This window comes from Bos mutus, chromosome 23 (assembly GCF_027580195.1).
Source record: "Bos mutus isolate GX-2022 chromosome 23, NWIPB_WYAK_1.1, whole genome shotgun sequence".
Classification (NCBI taxonomy): Eukaryota; Metazoa; Chordata; class Mammalia; order Artiodactyla; family Bovidae; genus Bos; species Bos mutus.
Genome location: NC_091639.1, coordinates 42,430,612 through 42,448,600, shown reverse-complemented (window position 1 = coordinate 42,448,600; position 17,989 = coordinate 42,430,612). Strand labels below are relative to the sequence as shown.

The 17,989-nt window shown below is 54.6% G+C and overlaps 2 protein-coding genes across 5 annotated transcripts; both read right to left on the bottom strand.

Moving 5' to 3' along the window:
* Positions 1–98: 98 nt before the first annotated feature.
* On the bottom strand, positions 99–7,319 carry RGL2 (ral guanine nucleotide dissociation stimulator like 2). 4 transcript variants are annotated; one of them, XM_070360844.1, is made up of 18 exons: positions 7,160–7,319; positions 6,760–6,959; positions 5,398–5,481; positions 4,962–5,140; positions 4,782–4,832; positions 4,396–4,693; positions 3,874–4,125; positions 3,684–3,787; positions 3,507–3,591; positions 3,360–3,428; positions 3,123–3,197; positions 2,559–2,591; positions 2,318–2,439; positions 2,127–2,222; positions 1,933–2,044; positions 1,535–1,825; positions 894–1,008; positions 99–773 (listed from the first exon to the last, which is right to left on the bottom strand). In XM_070360844.1, the coding sequence occupies exons 2-18, from the start codon at positions 6,916–6,918 to the stop codon at positions 559–561; spliced, it is 2,340 nt and encodes a 779-aa protein (XP_070216945.1). In that variant the 5' UTR covers positions 6,919–6,959; positions 7,160–7,319; the 3' UTR covers positions 99–558. The 4 variants fall into 4 exon arrangements, with proteins under 4 accessions (XP_070216945.1, XP_070216946.1, XP_070216947.1 ...); XM_070360845.1 differs by lacking the exons at positions 4,962–5,140; positions 7,160–7,319 and having other exon boundaries at positions 6,760–6,897; XM_070360846.1 differs by lacking the exons at positions 4,962–5,140; positions 6,760–6,959; positions 7,160–7,319 and adding an exon at positions 6,178–6,439.
* An 805-nt stretch (positions 7,320–8,124) lies between these two features.
* TAPBP (TAP binding protein) lies at positions 8,125–17,977 on the bottom strand. Its single transcript, XM_005891398.3, has 8 exons — positions 17,741–17,977; positions 17,445–17,615; positions 16,938–17,198; positions 10,870–11,265; positions 10,137–10,478; positions 9,957–10,046; positions 9,789–9,823; positions 8,125–9,100 (listed from the first exon to the last, which is right to left on the bottom strand). Exons 1-8 carry the CDS (start codon positions 17,775–17,777, stop codon positions 9,089–9,091), a joined length of 1,344 nt encoding a protein of 447 aa, XP_005891460.1. The 5' UTR covers positions 17,778–17,977; the 3' UTR covers positions 8,125–9,088.
* Positions 17,978–17,989: the final 12 nt, after the last annotated feature.

Below are 17,989 nucleotides of genomic sequence, written 5' to 3'. Positions count from 1 at the left end.
GCTTTCATGGATAGATTCGGTTGGGCCCCTTTCCCATGGGGTCTGCCTTCAGCCAGCTCCGCACCCCCAGCAGCTAGTGCACAGACTGAGGACAGGAGTCAATCAGGTAGTGTCTGGTTTATTAGTGTTGTCACAGCGACAGGAACCTCCAGAGTAGGAAGAGGAGGCTCCTGCGAGAAACTTTCTCTTGCCATTCCCTTCCCCTGGGACTCAGAGCCTCTAGGCTTTTCCTCTCCTCCTCCTTCCAGGCCTTTCCTTGGCCCTTGGCATGCTAGGATGTGGCCAGGAATCAAAAACAGATCTTTTCCCCAGCACTAGCTGTGTGCTGCATTCATGGCACGTGAGAAGCTATACACAGGTATCCAGCTTAGGCACCAAGATTACCAGTTTCACAGGGCTGAGTCTTGGCTGTCTGGTAAACCAGTGGTGTTTCACTGCCCCAGGGTGGCTGGCCACCCTTCTGGATATTTTCCCTATGTGGCAACTGCCACCACTCAGGATGGCTCCCCACGTTTGGAATGGCCACCATGAATTCTATGAACCAACAAGGCTTCCTCCTCAGAAGAGTGCCCGGGCAATCTTTCTCCCTGTGGCCTTGATCCTGGGAAAGGAACCCCCTCCTCCCTCGCTTGGGGGAGTTCCCGAGGCAGAAGGGCCACTGGTGAGGCCCACTGTAGCACTGGAGGGCCGCCGCCGCCGCTGCCGCAGGAGGAAATCGTGTGAGGCTCCGTCCATAGCGTAGAAGACGTTAGCTGAGGCGGGGATGGTCAGCTCTGAAGGTTCAGAAAAAGGTGTCAAGCACAGTCATTCCCGCACAACCCCTGGGTGTGGCAGCATTCCCACCAGCGGGCGCCACTCTCCTCCCGAGTCTGCCTTCCCTCCCAGCCCCTGACCTCGCTCCCCTGGGAGCAGCTGCACTAGCTCGTACTCCGAAGCTACCGCAGAATCACGATTATTTTTCTTAAGGACACGACTGATGACACTTGGAGCCTTGTCCTGACTTGTCACCTGGCAGGACAGCAGACCAAAAGAGCAGTTAATTGCAATGATGACCTTGGCCTTGCATCATTCCAACCCTAGCCAGTGAGCCCACCCAGAGAAAGCTGCTGCTGCTGCTCAGTTGCCAAGTCGTGTCCAACTCTTTGCGACCCCGTGGACTGTACCCTGTTAGGCTCCTCTGTCCATGGGATTCTCCAGGCAAGAATACTGGACGGGGTTGCCATGGCCTTCACAGAGAAGGCTGCCCTTGTCCACACTTTAGAGTTACCAGGGAAACCCAACATGGCGGCCCCCTGTACCCCACGGGCCAGCCCACATGGCTGCCGGGCTGTTCCCTCCGGGGAAACCACCGTTGGTTCTGAGAATCTCAGAGGACACCCGAAGTTCAAGTGCAGCAGCTAATACAAAGTAACTTTGAAAATAAAACATGGCTGCTAAAACCAAAGGTCAATTAAAACTAAAATCATCCTCCCCTTTGGCTGTTGACACCTAAGACATCATCTCCACCCCCAACCTCCTGACCCACAGCTCTCACCAAGATGCTCTTATAGACACTGCCGTCTTCCCCCAGCTCCATCTGGACTCGGATGATTCGGCAATCAGAGGTCCCTGGCCCAGGCGCCCCTCCCCCACATCCAGGCCCCTTGGAGGCCCCTTCTGCACCCCCACTGAGCGGGGAACCACAGGAGGCTGAGCGGCGGTGACCTCGAGAAGGCCGAGGGGAGGAAGCTGGGGGAGAGAGGTGGCTGGGGTCAGCTGGACTCTGCAGGGCTGGGGTGCTTTCCAGGGCGGAGTCCAGAGATGAGACAGACGGCCACTTCATGTGCTGGGGACCAACCAGACAGAACTGGCATGAAGGCAGGAAAGCCAAGGGAGAAAGACGCACAAAGTCAGGGTCTGTGCAGAGACCAGAGGCTCAGGAGTGGAGCTCACCTGGGCCAGCCGGGTCAGCAGTGGGGCGGGGGTTCCAGGCACCTCCTCTGCTCCCACACTGGGCCGATCCCAGGAGACGAGGGGGGTGGGACCCCCAACAGAACCCAGCACCCTGGAATGGCAGGAGATTGGGAGGATCAGAAGAAGAAGGACAAGTCCCCAAGAGACTGCCCTCCAACCACTGACTCCCTCACTCTGTCCACTGCGAGATGACCAGTGTTGGCCGAAGCACCCGCGGGGCAGGTGGGTCACTGCTCCCAGGCGTCTCCACCTCACACGACACGCGATGGCTGGGGAGGGGGCAATGGGCAGAAGTCAGGACATGACACACTGACCCCCACATTCAGCCTGTGCCCTGGAGTCCCAACCGCACCCAGCCAGTCACCTCTGCGCCTCTGTCAGTGGCCGGAGCCCCTGTAGCCACCGCTGGATATCGGGGTCAGGTCGGAGGTCATAGCCACGACATTCGTTCTGGAGCCGCCGCAGCTCAGAAAGGACAGCAAACTCCTAGGAAGGAGCCCACAGACTGCAGGAGGCCCAATCCAGGGAGCTCTGACTTCGCCCTCCTCTCCCTTTCCTGGGATGGGGCTACAGATGGCTGGCATATGGCCAAGCACTCTCCTCACCTTCCTCCGCTTGTCAAAATTGATGTATCCATTCTGCAAGGAGAAGGGGGTGGGGTGAGGGTCCCAACCCTGCCACAGAGAGCATATCCCCTCTCCCCACACTGGCCTCTGTGACTCCTCTGGCCCCCCGCTTCTCCCCCTCTTACCCATCACACCCTCAGCCCACTACCTTGCCCTTTACATTGAACATCACAGGTAGAAACTGTGGCCAATTTACAGAGAAGAAAACTAGAGATCAGAAAAGGAACTTGCCCAAGATCCCAGCTTTGGTTTATTTATCAAACGTTGTGTACGTATGCTTGCACCTCAGGCGTGCTCTGAGCACTCGCCAACATTAATTCATCCAACCCTCATAAGAAAGGCTTGATGTAGATGCTGTCACTAGTCTCCCACTTACAGCTCACTGAGGCACAAGAAGGTTAAGCACATTTGCCAAAATAACAGAGTCCTGGCCCTTACTGCTTCTGCCTTGCAGCCCCCTCTGGAAAAAGGTGGCCTGTCAGACCCTGAGGTCTCTTCATTCCATCACCATAATACACACACACACACACACACACTACTGACCTCCAGCTCATCCTTAGAGGCTGCGTCCAACATTACGAGGTCTTTTAAGAAGGTGCCAAGGTATGGGACCACACCCTGAGGTCAGAAGTCAGAGGGTCAGTCACCCCTGCCACTAATCCCAGGGATCCCCCTCCCTCTGCACTTTCCTAACCCATTGCCCCAGAACAAGTTTAATTCTCCTCCCCCTGCTGTGCCCCCTTCCCAACCCTAGCGCTTCCACCCCCAGTGGTCACTCACCCCACCCCGGGAGGCAGACCTCGGGGACTTCTTGGAATTTGGCTCCAGAGAGGGCTGCAGCTTCACCTCCTGACGGTGACAGAACAAGGTGACATGGGGGATGGGGGTGGGGGGAGATGGCAGGAATGCCAGGGAATGGGGCCTCACCTGCAGGAGGAGCTCCCGGCTCTGGGAATAGTTATCCTCCTCAGAGAAAATCTGGCAGAGGCTGGAGAAGACTCTGAGGCTGTCCCTGGGGGGTGGGGGGCAGCGGCCTTGAGGAGGGGCCTAGCTCAGCTCCCGACTCCGAGCCCTGACTCCCCTCCAGGGCCCTGTCCTCCCCACCTGGTTGCTTCCCCCCAGGCTGCCCGAAGCCTGTGGATGGGGCTGGATTGCAGGGCTGATACCACAGCATACACTGAAGAGAAATTTCGGAGCAGACGGCACTCCTGTAGGGTCACAGACAGAGATCACAGCTTTCGGACGGACCTCTTTCCACACCTTGATCCCCAACAGGGCCAAGTCTCTCTCGTACCTCTGCCACGCGGATCCACTTCTCCAAGAGCCGGGCCCTCTGGGGAGGACGAAGTGGCCGTACGGTCACATCTCCAAGCCCTTCTCCAGTTGAGGTAGCCCCCAGGACAGAGCTGACCACTGCCCCTGCCACCTTGTTGAACTGTGTGACAGTCGCCCGGACAGATGGGCAGAGGTGAGAATGTCCTGGCCGGTCTCTGTGACCCCACAGGCCCCCCAGGCACTGAGAGGGGACCAGATTGAGAAACAGCTCCTGCAGGGCAGAGGTAAGAGGTTAAAGTTCATAGTCAAGTGAGGTCAACCTTCCAATGTCAGGGGTGTGAGGATCTCATGTGGCCAAGGAACCAGAGGGGCATAGGGTTTGAAGGGCAACAATCAAGGGGAAATGGGGAAAGGTCAAAACTGGGTGGACAGAGGAGGCTGGGAGCTGGACCAGGAAGGACTGGAAGCCAGGTAAGGATGTGGAGTTAGGGACAGGTTAGTAAGGGGGCAGGGGTCATGGGGTCAGAGGTCAGGGTCTCACCGCATCTAGCAGGGTCAGCTGTTCGGCCAAGTGGTCAGCGAGGTACACCAGGACATCCGTGGGGTCAGCAGGGGGATCGCCGGGGAGGGCCAAGGGCTTAGGAAGTTCGGGGGTCTGGGGGTCCACCAGGGACCGGAGGTTGCGGATGAGGTCAGCGCCGCCCCCCACAATACCCTCCCCTGCTGCATACCCTGTCCGAAGAAAGAAGCTCTCAAGCCGGTCAAGCTGACCCTTGACCTCAGAGCCAAAATCCTCAGGGTGAGAGGCCAGCCAGGTTGACAGTACAGAGATGGCTACCCTGGGAGAAGGGGAATTCACCGGGGATTAGGTGTCAGGCGGCTGCTTGGCCGGAGAAAACTGTGAAGTCAGACTCAGGGGTCACTTACCCTTTTGTCCTCTCTAGCTCATCAGCAGGATGAGATTCAAGAGCTTCCAGCCTGGGGAAGGGAAGAGATTCTATGTGTCCATGTTTTCCAAAACCCTAGCGGTTTTGACTATTTGGGTGGGATGTCTGGCTTTAGAAAGTCAAGACATGTCAATGACCCTTGGTCCTTTAGTAGCCTGACCTGTCAACCATAAGCCCTAGCAGGGCAGGCGTGGAGGTGAAGGCCCGGTGAGTGGCCAAGAAGGCTGCTGTGAAGGTCATGTCAGCCCCTGATGTACGGGCGTCCAGCAGGTGTCTGACCAGGGCCTCCAGGGTGCCAGCTCGGAGTTTCCGGGAGGAACGCAGAGGAGGCCTTGGGGCCTGGGGGAGACAGAGCACCAGCCACTGACCCTTTTTTCAACTCTCCCTCGCTAGATCTCTGGGAGAAATCCCAGACCTAGGAGATGATTCAGCCTCATTGTATTAGGATTCAGAGAGAGCAAATGACTCGAACTAAGTCACACAGCTGAGTCCAGTCTCCAAACCTCCAACCTAGTATTCTGGCCAGAAAGTCAGTGGGAGGCAGGGGAACTGGGAGGTGGTAGGTCAGAGGTGAGACATCAAAGTTATAATCTCACCAAGGAATCAAGAGGCTGATACTGGCGACTTGTGACTGTAAAGGTAGCACCATCCTCCTCCTCCTCCCAGACAGACACAGGGGCCTGGAGGAGCAAGAAGGGGAGGTCAGATGGTTCCACACCCCACCCCACTGCCCAAGCCTCACCCCCAAGCCCTGCTCCTCCCTCTGTGCCCCTCACCTGTTGCGGAGGGGGACAGTACCAGCGAGTACGAGGGGTTGGGGGCTGGTGACCCCAGGTCTTCCCCACTGGGGCCCAGACAGCCCCCCCCAAGCCGCCTCAGGGCCCGGTGGAGTCTAAAGGGTTGCAGTGGGGAGTTGGATGGAATGCAGGAACCCTGAGCCTGGTGACCGCTGCAGCCCCTTCCCCCCAGAGCTGAACCCTTGAACAGCCAAGAATCCAGGTGCAAAGGTAGGAGGAGGGGGAAGCAAGAGAGGCAGAAAGCCTGAGGCAGCGATCTAGAGAAGCTGAAACCTCAGTCACAGGCACAACCGCATGCTCCGCCCTCCCCCGCAGGAACTAGCCAAGCCCAAAGAGTAAGTCCCCTTAGCCCCCTTTCTCCGGGTCCCTCCTCAGCTCTGGAGACCCCCCTCAGGGCGGCGGCGCCGCCGATCCCAATACAGGAAGGAGAAGGGGAAGTGGGGATGGTGTGTGTGTGTGTGTGTGTGTGTGTGTGTGTGTGGGGGGCGGTGGTTTAGACTCACAGAGTCATGTGACCCCGGCCGCTCCCCCAACCGATCCCGAAAAACCAGCCCTGCTAGTCACCCAGTCAGTCCTCACCCAGACTCTGGATAAGAGTGTCCAAAACCTCGGGGCCCCAAATCCAACTTTCGGCCCTTCTTAAGGCCCGAATCCTACTCCTGCCACTAGCCCCGGAGAGAAGCAGGTGACCACCAGCCACTCGGCCCGGGACCGCCCTCAACGGTCCGAGAGCCTCGGCTCCCCACCTCCGCCCAGCCCCAGGCGGCGGAGCGGAGCGGGGAGGGGTCACGAAATAGAAGGGTTCCCTCCCCAATCCCGAAGTCGGAGGAGCGGGTTACTGTGGAAACAAACCCCTCCCCGCCAAACAGACACCCGGAGGGAGACAGGGACCTAGACTCCACGCCCGGAGGGACGGGCCACTCGGGCACGGGCGGAGAGGGCTAGGGACCCGCAGGCCAGCCAGCCACACGCGCCGTGCGCGAACGGGGCAGGCTCCTGAGTGTCTGTGCCGCACAGAACCTCGGAAACGCCGGGGCTCCCCGCTGGGGGACACGGGCCGACTCCAGCGAGAGGCGCAGCAAGGGCTGAGGCAGGAAGAGACGCAGGGACACAGACTCGCAGCGGGGAGAGTCTCCGGGACACATGCCGCCCGCGCCTCACCTCGTCGTCGTCGTCGTCGTCTTCCTCCTCCTGCCCCCCGCCCCCGCCCCGGCCACTGGGGCCCCCACCCTCTTCGGGGTCTCGACTCCGGAAGCTGCTCAGCACGACTCCCCCAGGGGGGCTCGTGTCCCACAGCAGCCGCAGGGGCCGCGGGAGCATGGCCGGCTGAAGGAGTCAGCGGGGTCGGGCCATGGGGGCGCCTGAGGAGAGACAGGAGCGGGGAGGCGGGGGTCAGGGGTGCGCGGGGCCCCAGAAGGTGGGCTCCAGGTAGTCGCCGGGAAGCCCCGCGGGGAGGTGGGGCGGGGGGCAACGCTGCAGGGGCACACAGGGCCTGGCGTTGTGTGGACCGGGGGTCAGGAGCACGGGCTCGGGCGGGGTTACGGGGGGCTCCGGCTCTGACCTGCTCAGGACGGGTGGGGGCAGCGCGGCTCCCGAGTTGCCGTTCCCGTCGGTCTCCGGCCCCGGATCACGTCCCCGGACCGAGCCCGTCCCCGGCTTTTCCGCACCCCCTTGTACGCCCCCCCCAACCCCCCGCCCCGCCAGACTCCCGGGCCCTCCCGCCCTTTCCGCTCCCCCCCGACGTCCTCCCGCCCCGAGAGCAGGAGCCAAAAGGGAAGGAAGTGAGGACAGGAGCCACGGCCGCGGACTTAGAGGAGCGCCGGACGCTTGGGGGCTGGGACCCAGGAGCCCGGGTCTCCAGCCCGACTGTGCTCGGGGAGCCTGGAGCCCACGTTGCTCTGCGCTGAGTGGGGACAGGGATTCCCGTTTCCAGCCCCCGGGGAAGGGCGAGAGCCGAATCTAACATCCCGCTCCTCGCACACCGCGAGGCTAAAAGTCCCGCGGGGAGCGTCTCAGGGGGAACGGGCCCAGTTTCTCCGGGCCACCGGGGCTCCACTCCGCCCCAACCCACGCGTGTAGCGGGCCAAAATCCGCTCCGGGTTTTCGGGGGAGCCCGGGGCTCCTCTCTTGCTCGGGAGTGGGCGGGGCAGGAAGCCGCCACTTCCGGTCCCAGAGAGGGCGCCGGGGGTTGTTTCCGGCGCCGAGGCCGGCCCCTCCGCTGCCCTGGTCCCCCGCGAGTGCCCGCGGCATGAGGGCACGCTGTCGGCCGTGGGTGGCGCCCGGCTTCAGTCCCTTCCAAAGGGGCGTCGGGTGCCGCCAAGGCGTTAGAGGCAGGCCGTGGGAAGGAACCATGGGGGAGTGGAAGTGTCACAGCGCCTGGAAAGAGGGTCCCTGAGGTAGAACTGAGAGGTTCCTTTTGAAAAACACTGCAACGAGTTTATTGCCACACGATTAGACCCGCACCCTGCGTCCGTCGGGCCGACCGACCTGGCCCTCGAAGGGGACCCCCCTCAGCCGAGCCGCTGCTTCCTTCTTCCAGTAGTTTATTTGATTCAACACATTTTTTTAATCTTTCGGACGAAAAAAAGGCCAACTTCTTAAATTGAGCGCCCTCCAGCGGGCCCTGTGCAGGCGCGGGAGACACCGCAGGGAAAGGACAGGGTCGTCCCAGCCTTCGAGGAGCCAACAGTCCGGGCAGGGAGGCAGGCTTTTAACAACGACTCGCACAATCACTTAAATACAACCGTGGTGAACCGCACCAGAGGGACACGCGGCGGTCTGAGGGGGCGAGGCTGACCTGGTCCGTAGCCCAGGCAGAGACAACAACGCTCTGGGACCCAGAGGGAGTGGGAGGCCATGGAGAAAAGGATCAGCTTTAGGTGTAATGAGCATCGGGAGGAGGGCGGGAGAGCGCTGAGCGGAGCAGTGGCTGGAGGGCAGGGATGCACTGAGTCAGGGCCGGAAAGAATGGATTTGGCTTCTAGAGCACCGGTTCCTGTCCCAGATGTCCCTGAGACTATTTCAAGGGCTACGTGAGGTTTAGACTATTTTCATAGCAATCCTAAACTGTTACTTGCCTTTTCACTCTCGGTCACTAAAGAACCTACACTGGCGTTTTCCTGAAGCTACATGACATGTACTGACATCGTCCCCACAGCTAATGGAACGTGTGCTTGTGTCTTCCTGTGTATTAAATTGTTCTCAGTTTTGAGAACAGTACAGTAAATATCTGTGGCTTATAATCTACATAAGTGAAAGCTTTATAGAGTCCTTAATAATTTTTAAGAGATCCTGAGACCAAAAATTTTGAGAACCGCTGCTCTAGAGTCCTAAGGAGGTGAATGCCTTGTGTCTTTTCAGGAAGCATTCCAGTGGCTCAGTGGAGAGAGACTGGAGGGAGCAGGAACAGAGGGCATACAATTTGGGGAGTTATTACAGTAGCTTAGACCGGAGAGGATGGTGGCTTCCCCAGGATGGTGCTGAGTTGGTTTCACTCTGTTTTCTGGAAGAGAAATAAAAAGGTGAGGGATTCAGGGTATTAGAAAGCAGGGTTAAATGCTCATGGTCAGTCCAGAGACAGTGAACGTCATGGGCACAGAGGTGGCAGCAGAAAGAGGCTAACGCTTTCTGTGTATTTTAAGCCTGGCAGATGCAGCACCAAGTGCTTCTGCTCCTGCATCTTTCAAAGGAGATGCCATATCTCCTTAAATCCTTCCAGCAGCCCTCTGAGGCTCTGCTGACCGGTACAGTAGCCACCATTCACTCGTGTCTGTTGAGCATTTGAAATGTGGCTAGTCCATACTGAGGTTTAAAATAAACCACTGTTTTTGAAGACTCAGGATGGAGAAAACACTATAATTTCTTATACTGATGACATGTTGCCATGCCAACATTTTGGATATATTAGATATATTTTACCTTTTTAATGCAGTCCCTAGACTATGCATTTAAATTTACATATGTGCCTTGTGTTATATTTCTATAGGATATCACTGCCTAAGTCATTTTCCCCCCCTTACACCCAAGGAAACAGGTGCAGCCTGTTTGAGGTGGCGGGATTTAATGCAGGTCTGTGTGAATTCCAAGGCTGGATTCTGCCCACCAGGCCAGCAGCCGCCCTCTTGGGTGAGGAGTTGGGGAAAGGGGATAAAATGAGAAGGGAAAAATAAAGGAAAGTGGAGTGTTGTTACCTTTTCCATTGAATTCTGTGTGGTCAGGTAGGCAGCTGTGGAGAGAGATTGAGAAGAGATGGGATGGGGGAGCAGTAGGGCAAAGGGATGAGTGTCAGACTTCTTTGGGAGGAGGCAGATAATGTCTTGCCTCTCAAGGGTCCCAGTTTGGGTGGGGCTCACACTCACCGGCCCAGCCCAGTGCCTTGAGGAGCCCAAGGAGGAGAAAGGCAGACAGGAAGAGACCAATGCCGTCCTCCAGAGAGGGCCCAGAGAGACCTGGCAGGCAGAAGGGGCAAGAGAGTGAGTCTGAAATTCCCAGGCACACCCCCCAGCGCCACCCCATTTCTCCGTCCTCCAGACTCTTACCAGCCACCTGCAGGGTGACCTCAGCGCTGCGCCCCAGGGCGGACAGGCTGGGGTGGTGGACTCGGCAGGCATAGCGGGCCCCATGCTGCTCACTGGTGACCGGGGGCAGCTGCAGGTGTGCGGAGAGGCTCAAAGAGCCATCTGAGTGATGTCTCAGGGCCGAGAGCCACCTCTGGCCCTCAGCCTTCTGAAGGCGACCCTCTGGGCCACCCCGAAGCTCCCATTCCACCTCCAGCCCATGGGAGGGGTAGAAGTGGGACACGAGGCAGAGCAGCTCTGGGGGTGCCTCCCCAGGAGCAGCCCATACAAGAGGCGCTGGTGTCAGGGCCACCTTGGGGGGTTCTGGGGAGAGAGGAAGAAAGGAGCATGGGGAATTGATCTACACAGCCCTGCCTCAGAGGCCCTCTGTGTGCCCTCTGGCTCCCCATACTGAGAGGGTTTAGGGGTTTCCTCCCAGGTTGGGGAGCCCACCATCTCCCCATTGGTGTTTCGCAGGAATCTTCATGCCGTGTCCCCAGCCTCAAGGACCCCTTCTTCAGATTTGGGAACCTCCATCCCAAAGCCCTTTAGATCCCTAGGAATCCTTTACCCATTGCCCCTCTGACTCCCAGGGACCCCAGTATATCTCCCCGTATTCACCCAGCACCCTTTTCTCCACTATCCTCCCATCATGGAGTCCCTACAATCCTAGTGACCATCGTCTACCCATAAGAATCGCCATATCCTCACTCACTCAGTACAGCAAGCTCCAGGGTGATCTGCCCTTGCAGGTATGGCAGGTGAACAGTAGCCAGATAGGTACCCTCCTGGGAGGGCCGAACTGCAGGCAGCCAGAAGGTCCCATTTCCGGTCCATGGCCCCCAGGGCTCATCGTCATCCCAAGCAGCAAATGCCACTGCCCCCTCTCGGGCAGCTGGCACCTGCCCATTCAGTCCAGGAGTCACAGCTAGCAGCAGGTGCCCCTTACCCAGGTGCTGGCGTCGCCACTCCAGCCCAAAGGGAGGGGGACCTGGGGTCAGAGAAGGAGCCTTGGGGGTGAGGGGCACGTAGGCAAAGCTCAAGTCCAGCAAGGCATCTTGTCCCATTGGGATGCGAGGGGTAGGGGTGTGAGTGAAGACAGTTAGGACAGCTGGGGACGGTGGGGAGAGAAGGGTCGGGAGGGGAAGAGAAAGAGAAAAAATAGAGAATTGGGTTATGGGGAGGAGTTAACTCTTACCCACCCCTCCAAGGACACTTCCTTGGACACTCACCATCTCCCAGCCCTCCCTGCAAACCCCCTTTGTCCTGGGACTGTGGGACCCACTGTAACTCAGAGTGAGCAGAGGGGTCTTGAGGTGAATAAGGGCGGCCTTTAAAGGCTGCTCGGAACACACAGCCCATTCTGCACCAGCCCTGGGGACAGAGGGATCTGAGGGTCCTTTTGACACAGCCTGAACCAGCCCACCAGTCTCCACACCCACACTTGAAGAGCCAGGCCTTTCTTGGTTTGCTGGTGAAGACAGTGATGACTCATGACTGTCAATCCCCTGGTGCTACACAGAGTATTTACTGACCCTGGAAGGTTCTGGCTCTAGACTAAAGCTGAACACAGACCTCTGGGCTCTGCTTAGGCAAGTATAGGCTGGTTAAATGCCTGGAGCCTGATTGCCCTGATCAGTCCCAACTCAGCAGCTGTTATATAGCCTTGGGCCGTTAGTTTACTCTTCAGTGTCCCGTTCTCCTAAATAAGGATGATGATGATGCTAGCACTCATCCCAAGGAGTTGGAGCAGTGAAGGTTCAGTCAATTCATATCTGCTACTGATCTGGACAACAAAGACACCTATATATTAAAGCTGCTTAGAATAGTGCCTGGAACACAGTACATCTACAAAAGTGTTTGCTGTGATTACAGCCAGTCATCTGCCAGACAAACATAACATGTCCCAGCTGAACAGCATCTCTAGAACATCCCCTGGCCCAGCTCCAGTGCCGGTCTTCCCTGCCTTAAATGATCACCACCAGCCCCTAGGCACTAAAGGAAAACATTTGCAATCCCTAAGATTCCTTCTAATTCATTCATTTGACTAATATTGATTGAGCACCTAGGATGTTCAAAGTTGATGAGAGTGGTGAACAGGACAGGCAGCCCCCTGCCCTCCAACTGTGCAGTCTGATAAGAAAGACAGATTGCCAAACATAACACGCTATGTGCCATCCCCACCAGGCCCTAATTCTGTCTCCCAGATAGATGTTACATTTGTTTCCGACTCAAGTGCTCATCCAGAGAAGGCAATGGCAACCCACTCCAGTGTTTTTGCCTAGAGAATCCCAGGGACGGGGGAGCCTGGTGGGCTGCCGTCTGTGGGGTCACACAGAGTCAGACACGACTGAAGCGACTTAGCAGCAGCAGCAAGTGCTGCTACTGCTACATTTGGGCAGTTACAGCAGCCTCCTCTCAGATCTCGCTCTCCTTCATTTCATCCTCACACTATAACCAAATAACATGGCTGCAAGTCTGACCCAGGCACTTGCCTGTTTAAAAATCCCAGTTACCTAGGAACCTAGCAACTAAAAGCAGAGGCTGGCGCTAGAGGGCCCAGGTTCAATCCCTAGCCTTGCTTCTTACAAGTTGTGTGTCCCTGGACAAGTTACCTAACTGCTCTGTCTCATATTTCTTCATCTGTGACATGGGTATAACATCAGTACTTAGTTCTTACGGTTGTTCAGAGGAATAAATAAGATTATGCCTATAAAGTGCTTAGAACAGGAGCTGGTGTATAGAAAATGCTTAGCTGTTACTACTTTCATTACTGTCATCATCATGGTGAAGGATTTGCAGGGTATCTTGGAAAAATGACTTTATCTCTATTTTCCCATTAGTCCAATGACTGATCCTTGCCTACCTTTTGTAGGAATCATGTAAAATAACAGGCTTTTGGAAAAATGGCACCCACATACCTACACATACACACAAAACTTCTGATGATTCACTATCACTTATAAACCCCAGCTTTCAAGGAACTGGGTAATCTAGCCTTTCCGGACTTCTCTTGCACCCGAAGAACCAGCCACGGAGAAGCCCTTTCTATGACCAGTAGAAAATCTGTTGTCATTGGGCTTTTCTTAGCTTTGTTCAACTGCCAGAAATGTCTGGGTCTTCCAAGTGGAAGTAATTTTTTTTTCCTCTTGTGATTATTTTTGTTTTTTGGCTGTGCCATTTGGCTTGCAGAATCTTAGTTCTACAACCAGAGATGGAACCAGAGCCCTTGGCAGTGAAAGCGTAGCAGAGTTCTAACCACTAGACCACCAGGGAATTCCCTACTTTTATGTAACTTTTAATCCTAGCTTCTAAGGCCCACAAAGTTAAACTTCTCTGAACCTCACAGGACTATTTTTGTTCAAGAGAGTAAAAAAAGTAAGCAATTTCATTTAGTTTATTTAAATCCAGAAACACACTTTTGAATTGTATGAATCAATCTGTAGAATTAATAAGCAAATCTTAACCTAAGAGTGCTCTTTAATATGGGTAATTGAAGCAATTTTAGACCTACATTCCACAACCTGGACTCTGTAAAAATACACATGTAAACATAACAGGGCCAGAACCTGTTGGTAAGGAAATTTCTACTGTTTCACAGTTTGTATTATATAGGTCTATGCTTTTCTGTTAAAAGTGAATGATAACAACTATTATAGGGTATTACTGAAAAAAATTAAACCCAAATCTAATCAAACCTCTAGCTCTATCAATGTATAGGAAACATGGAGGGAAAAGGAACACAGAAAATGACAGGATGAGCAAACAACTGGTCAAATATAGAATAAGGGAACATCTACAGAACAAATGACAAGCCAATAGCATTTAAAGGGATAGGGCAATTACAATAAGACAGACTCAAGAGATAAAACTGCTATGGACTGGATGTTTGCGGCTCTGCCTTCCCCAACCCCCAATTCATACGTTGAAGCCCTAACCTGCAATGTGACTGGAGACAGGGAGTTGGACGAGGTGATACAAGTCAATGAGGTCATAGGTAAGCCCTAATCTGATGGAGCTGGTGCCCTTATAAGAAGAGGAAGAAATGGCAAAGCTCTCTCCCTCTTCCCTCCCTGAGAGGACACAGCCAGAAGGCAGCTGTCTGTGAGCACAAGGGGAGAGTTCTCAGCAGACATCAGCCATGTTAGCACACTGATCTTGAACTTCTAGCCTCCAGAACTGTGAGAAAATAAATTCCTATTGTTTAAGCCCCCCAGTCTACGATATTTTGTGATGGTAGCCCAAGCAGATTCAACAACCAAAGAGAAAATATAGACATCTTTTTGATCCTGATTCAAACAAATCAAATGTAAAATAGCATCACTGAGACAATTGGGAAAAATTTAGTATGGGCCAGAAATTAAATCATATTAAGGAATTATTATTTGTTTTGTTAGGTATAATGCTATTGTGTGTAGGGGGGATGTTAAAGTCCTTAGGTAATAGAGATGTTTACTGAAGTACTTATGAGTAAAATAATATGATGAGACATACTTAAAAACACTTCCAAAAAAGAATAGAAGATTGGAGGAAGATAGGTATAACAATTTGGTAGGGCTTCTCTGGGGATCCAGTGGTTAAGAATCCTCTTTACAATGCAGGGAGCACAGGTTCAATCCCTGGTCCAGGAAAATCCCACATGCCCTGGAGTAACTAAAGCCATGCGCCATAACTACTATTGAGTCTGCACTGTAGAGCCTGTGCTCCGCGACAAGAGAAATGGCCACAATGAGAAGCCCTCACACTGCAGCTGAAGAAAGCCCACGCACAGCAACGAAGACCCAGCACAGCCAAAACTAATAGATAAGATGTTATTCCCATTAAAAAATTCGGTAAATGTAATAACTGTACAACTAGGTATACAGTGTATGGCGGGTTCATTTTCCTCTCCTAGTGTATCACTGAAACTTTCTATAATAATTTTAAAAGAATGATGAGAAATACTATACACACAAAGTATATTAAGAAAGTATATTTGTCAACAAACATTTTAGAGTATTTAACAACTTACTTGGTAAGAAATAAAGTATAAATAAATCCATACTAGCAAAACTATTGATCTGTGACCCTGGAAAGAGTCTATTTTTAATTTTACATTAAAAAAAAAAAAAAACCTTTCATTTTCTTAAATCCCTAATCAAGCAAGAATGTTTGAAAAGGAAGACTGAGCACAGCAACTAGTTTTCACCCCCGGTGGTGGGTGAGCTGCAATAACGTTCTCACCTGGCCATGCCCTTGGCTCCCTATCCACACTTCTTTTAGGGCTCAAGTCACTTTCTACTCTAAAACTATCCCATGGCAAATCTGATGAGAACGTTTCTGAGAGTAGACTCTACATCTAATCACCTCTGTGACCCTTAAAAGTGTTCAAGGCCACCCCAGAGATTCTGATTTAATTTACCTGGAGTGAAATTTTTAAGGATTCTTATTTGTAGACCGAACTGAGAACTACAGGGCCCTAATTTATTCTTGGTGATAATAAACATTTATTAAGTCAGTGAATAAATTAACAAAGTGTCTCCCTTGATTGTCACAACAACAGGAAGGCAGATGGGAAATACCATCCACATTTTACAGCTAGAAAAGCAGATTCAGAGAAAAAGGGACATTCTTACCCTACCTCGTGAAACCAACAGCCTTGGAAATATTCCTGTCCACTAGAGACAACTGCCGTCCCCACAAGGAACAGTTTGCCTCTGTCCCTGCCCTGGGCAATGTCTGGGGACAAAGAATGGAGGTGGAAGCAGAGGTGAGGATTGTGTAGTGGGTGCTGAGTCCCATGGGTGATTCTTGAATATCAGGGAGAAGGTACTGGGGAAGGCAGGGTGTAGGGCTCAGTAGGGGTTGACTGGCAGGTCAGGCTGTATGCTTTCCATAAAATCACACAATGTTTAAGAATTGCCAAGGACTCTGTTCCCATCACCCTCCAGAGAAGAGCTCCAAGAAACCCAAATCCAGGTTGCATCTTCCCCACTTTTGCTTTATCCACCCACTCCCAAGACCAAGACCCGAAAACTGCCCAACCCCTGGGCCTCGAACCGGGTTACACAATGCGGCAAGTGGTCCGTCCTTGCAGCCGGAACCACCAGATCCCCCGCCGCTTCCCTTCCATGCACTCAAGCCCACCATTCAGTGACCACAGAGTCAACGCATCATCACGAGCCATAAGAGGAGGCTGTCAGGGGAGATTAACGCGTTTAAGCGCAAGAGCCTGTGCTTTGCTGATTGTTGCAGCGCCGGATGTGGGAACGGGTGGGGCGTGAAGGCAGTTTTTTTTTTTTTTTTTAAACAGGGTGAACAGCAAAGGTGGGAGCGCCTAGCAAGATCTCAGAGGAAAGGAGCAAAAGTTCCTGCTTCTGAGACCCTCCCAAGCCCCTCGCCTAGCGAGTTGCTTAAGGTCTGCTGCTGCTGCTAAGTCGCTTCAGTCGTGTCCGACTCTCTGCGACACCATAGACGGCAGCCCACCAGGCTCCTCTGTTCACAGGATTCTCTAGGCAAGAATACTGGAGTGGGTTGCCATTTCTTTCTCCATTCTTGAGGTCAGGTGTCCGGAACCCCCCGCCTCTCCAAAACCCCGCCCCAAACCGCATTTTATTTTAGATTAGGTTGAGACTAGATGAAGCGGTAAAGACATTTTAACTTTAACTGAACTGCCTTGATTTACAAATAAAGAAACGGAGACCCGACTGGGGAAGTGACTCGCTCAAGTCCGCAGAGCGAATTAACGACTGATCTGGACTCTTACAATCTACCCAGTAATCTCCCATTCCCCTCTGTAGCTACCTGTTGCCATGGTGATGAGAGCAGGCTCCGGCTGAGGCTCCGACTGTGGTCGAAGGAGGCTGGAGAGGCTGAGGAACGGGCTAGACATGCTGACCATGAGCCAAGTCCCGTCCAGGGCCCGCGGACAACTCTGCTCCGGGGTCAAGCCGCTGAGCCATTTGGCCGAGGCTGGGAGCGGGACGTAGAGGCTCATCTCGCAGCGTGGCGCTGGGGCGTCCCGGGGATACTGCCTGAAGGCGGCCTGAAGGGCGCCCGCGGGGTCTGTGAACGCAGAGAGAAGAGCTGCAGGCGTAGAGTCTCCGCCAGGAAAGAAGAGGGGAGGGCAGCGTCCAGGGACTTACAAAGGTGCAGACTAGCCGGTCGTGAGAGACTGACAGGGCGGATCGTTTCACTTTACAGCTGGGGGAAGCTGAGGCCCGAGGTCACTGAGACCCAAAGGGCTGGGGGGGCGGGGGGGGGGTGTTCGGAGGAGGCAACAGAGTTGGAAGCGAGTCCGGGATGACTCACCGTGAATTTTGAGGTAGCGCTCTGGCGCGAGGTCCGGTCGAAGAGGTGGGCTCTCCGCGCCCTGGCGCAGCAGCAGGGCAGCGGGTTTCTTGGCCAACTTGCCCCCGCCCGCATCCTCCACGAACCAGCACTCAATCACCGCGGGTCTGGCCGAGACAGCGGTCGCCAAGCCTGGGGAGAGGCGCGCGAGTGAAGGCACGGCCCCAACTTCAGGTGACCCGACCTCCCCCATCCCCGGACGTGGCGGGGCTCACCTCCCACCGTTCCCTGTGCCGGGAGTCACGGGGGTCGCTCACCCAAAGCCACAGCGAGGAGCAGGGACAGGCGCTTCATGGCGTTCGGATTTCTCAGCTCGGAAGCAGCCTCTTCCTCCTTTCACTTTCACTTTCCTCCAAAGGCCAGCAGGTGGGGCGGAGGAAATCCCCTCTCAGGCTAAGGGAAAGTTCGTGGGAGGCAGGTTCTCTCCCCGCCTTCCCCCTTCCCCTGCGCCGGGCAGGGGTTCCGGAACATCCTCTCCAGTTGGGGAGTTCCGGTCTGGGGACCTC

Coding starts and splice junctions, on each gene's coding strand:
- TAPBP (XM_005891398.3), bottom strand. CDS start 17,777: ATGAAGCGCCTGTCCCTGCTCCTCGCTGTGGCTTTGG. Junction 17,616..17,740: donor GCTCCTCGCTGTGGCTTTGG/GTGAGCGACCCC, acceptor GCCTCTCCCCAG/GCTTGGCGACCGCTGTCTCG. Junction 11,266..16,937: donor TCTCATCACCATGGCAACAG/GTAGCTACAGAG, acceptor CACCGTCCCCAG/CTGTCCTAACTGTCTTCACT.
- RGL2 (XM_070360844.1), bottom strand. CDS start 6,918: ATGCTCCCGCGGCCCCTGCGGCTGCTGTGGGACACGAGCCCCCCTGGG. Junction 5,141..5,397: donor ATCAGCCTCTTGATTCCTTG/GTGAGATTATAA, acceptor TGTCTCCCCCAG/GCCCCAAGGCCTCCTCTGCG. Junction 2,045..2,126: donor GTCATCTCGCAGTGGACAGA/GTGAGGGAGTCA, acceptor CTGCCATTCCAG/GGTGCTGGGTTCTGTTGGGG.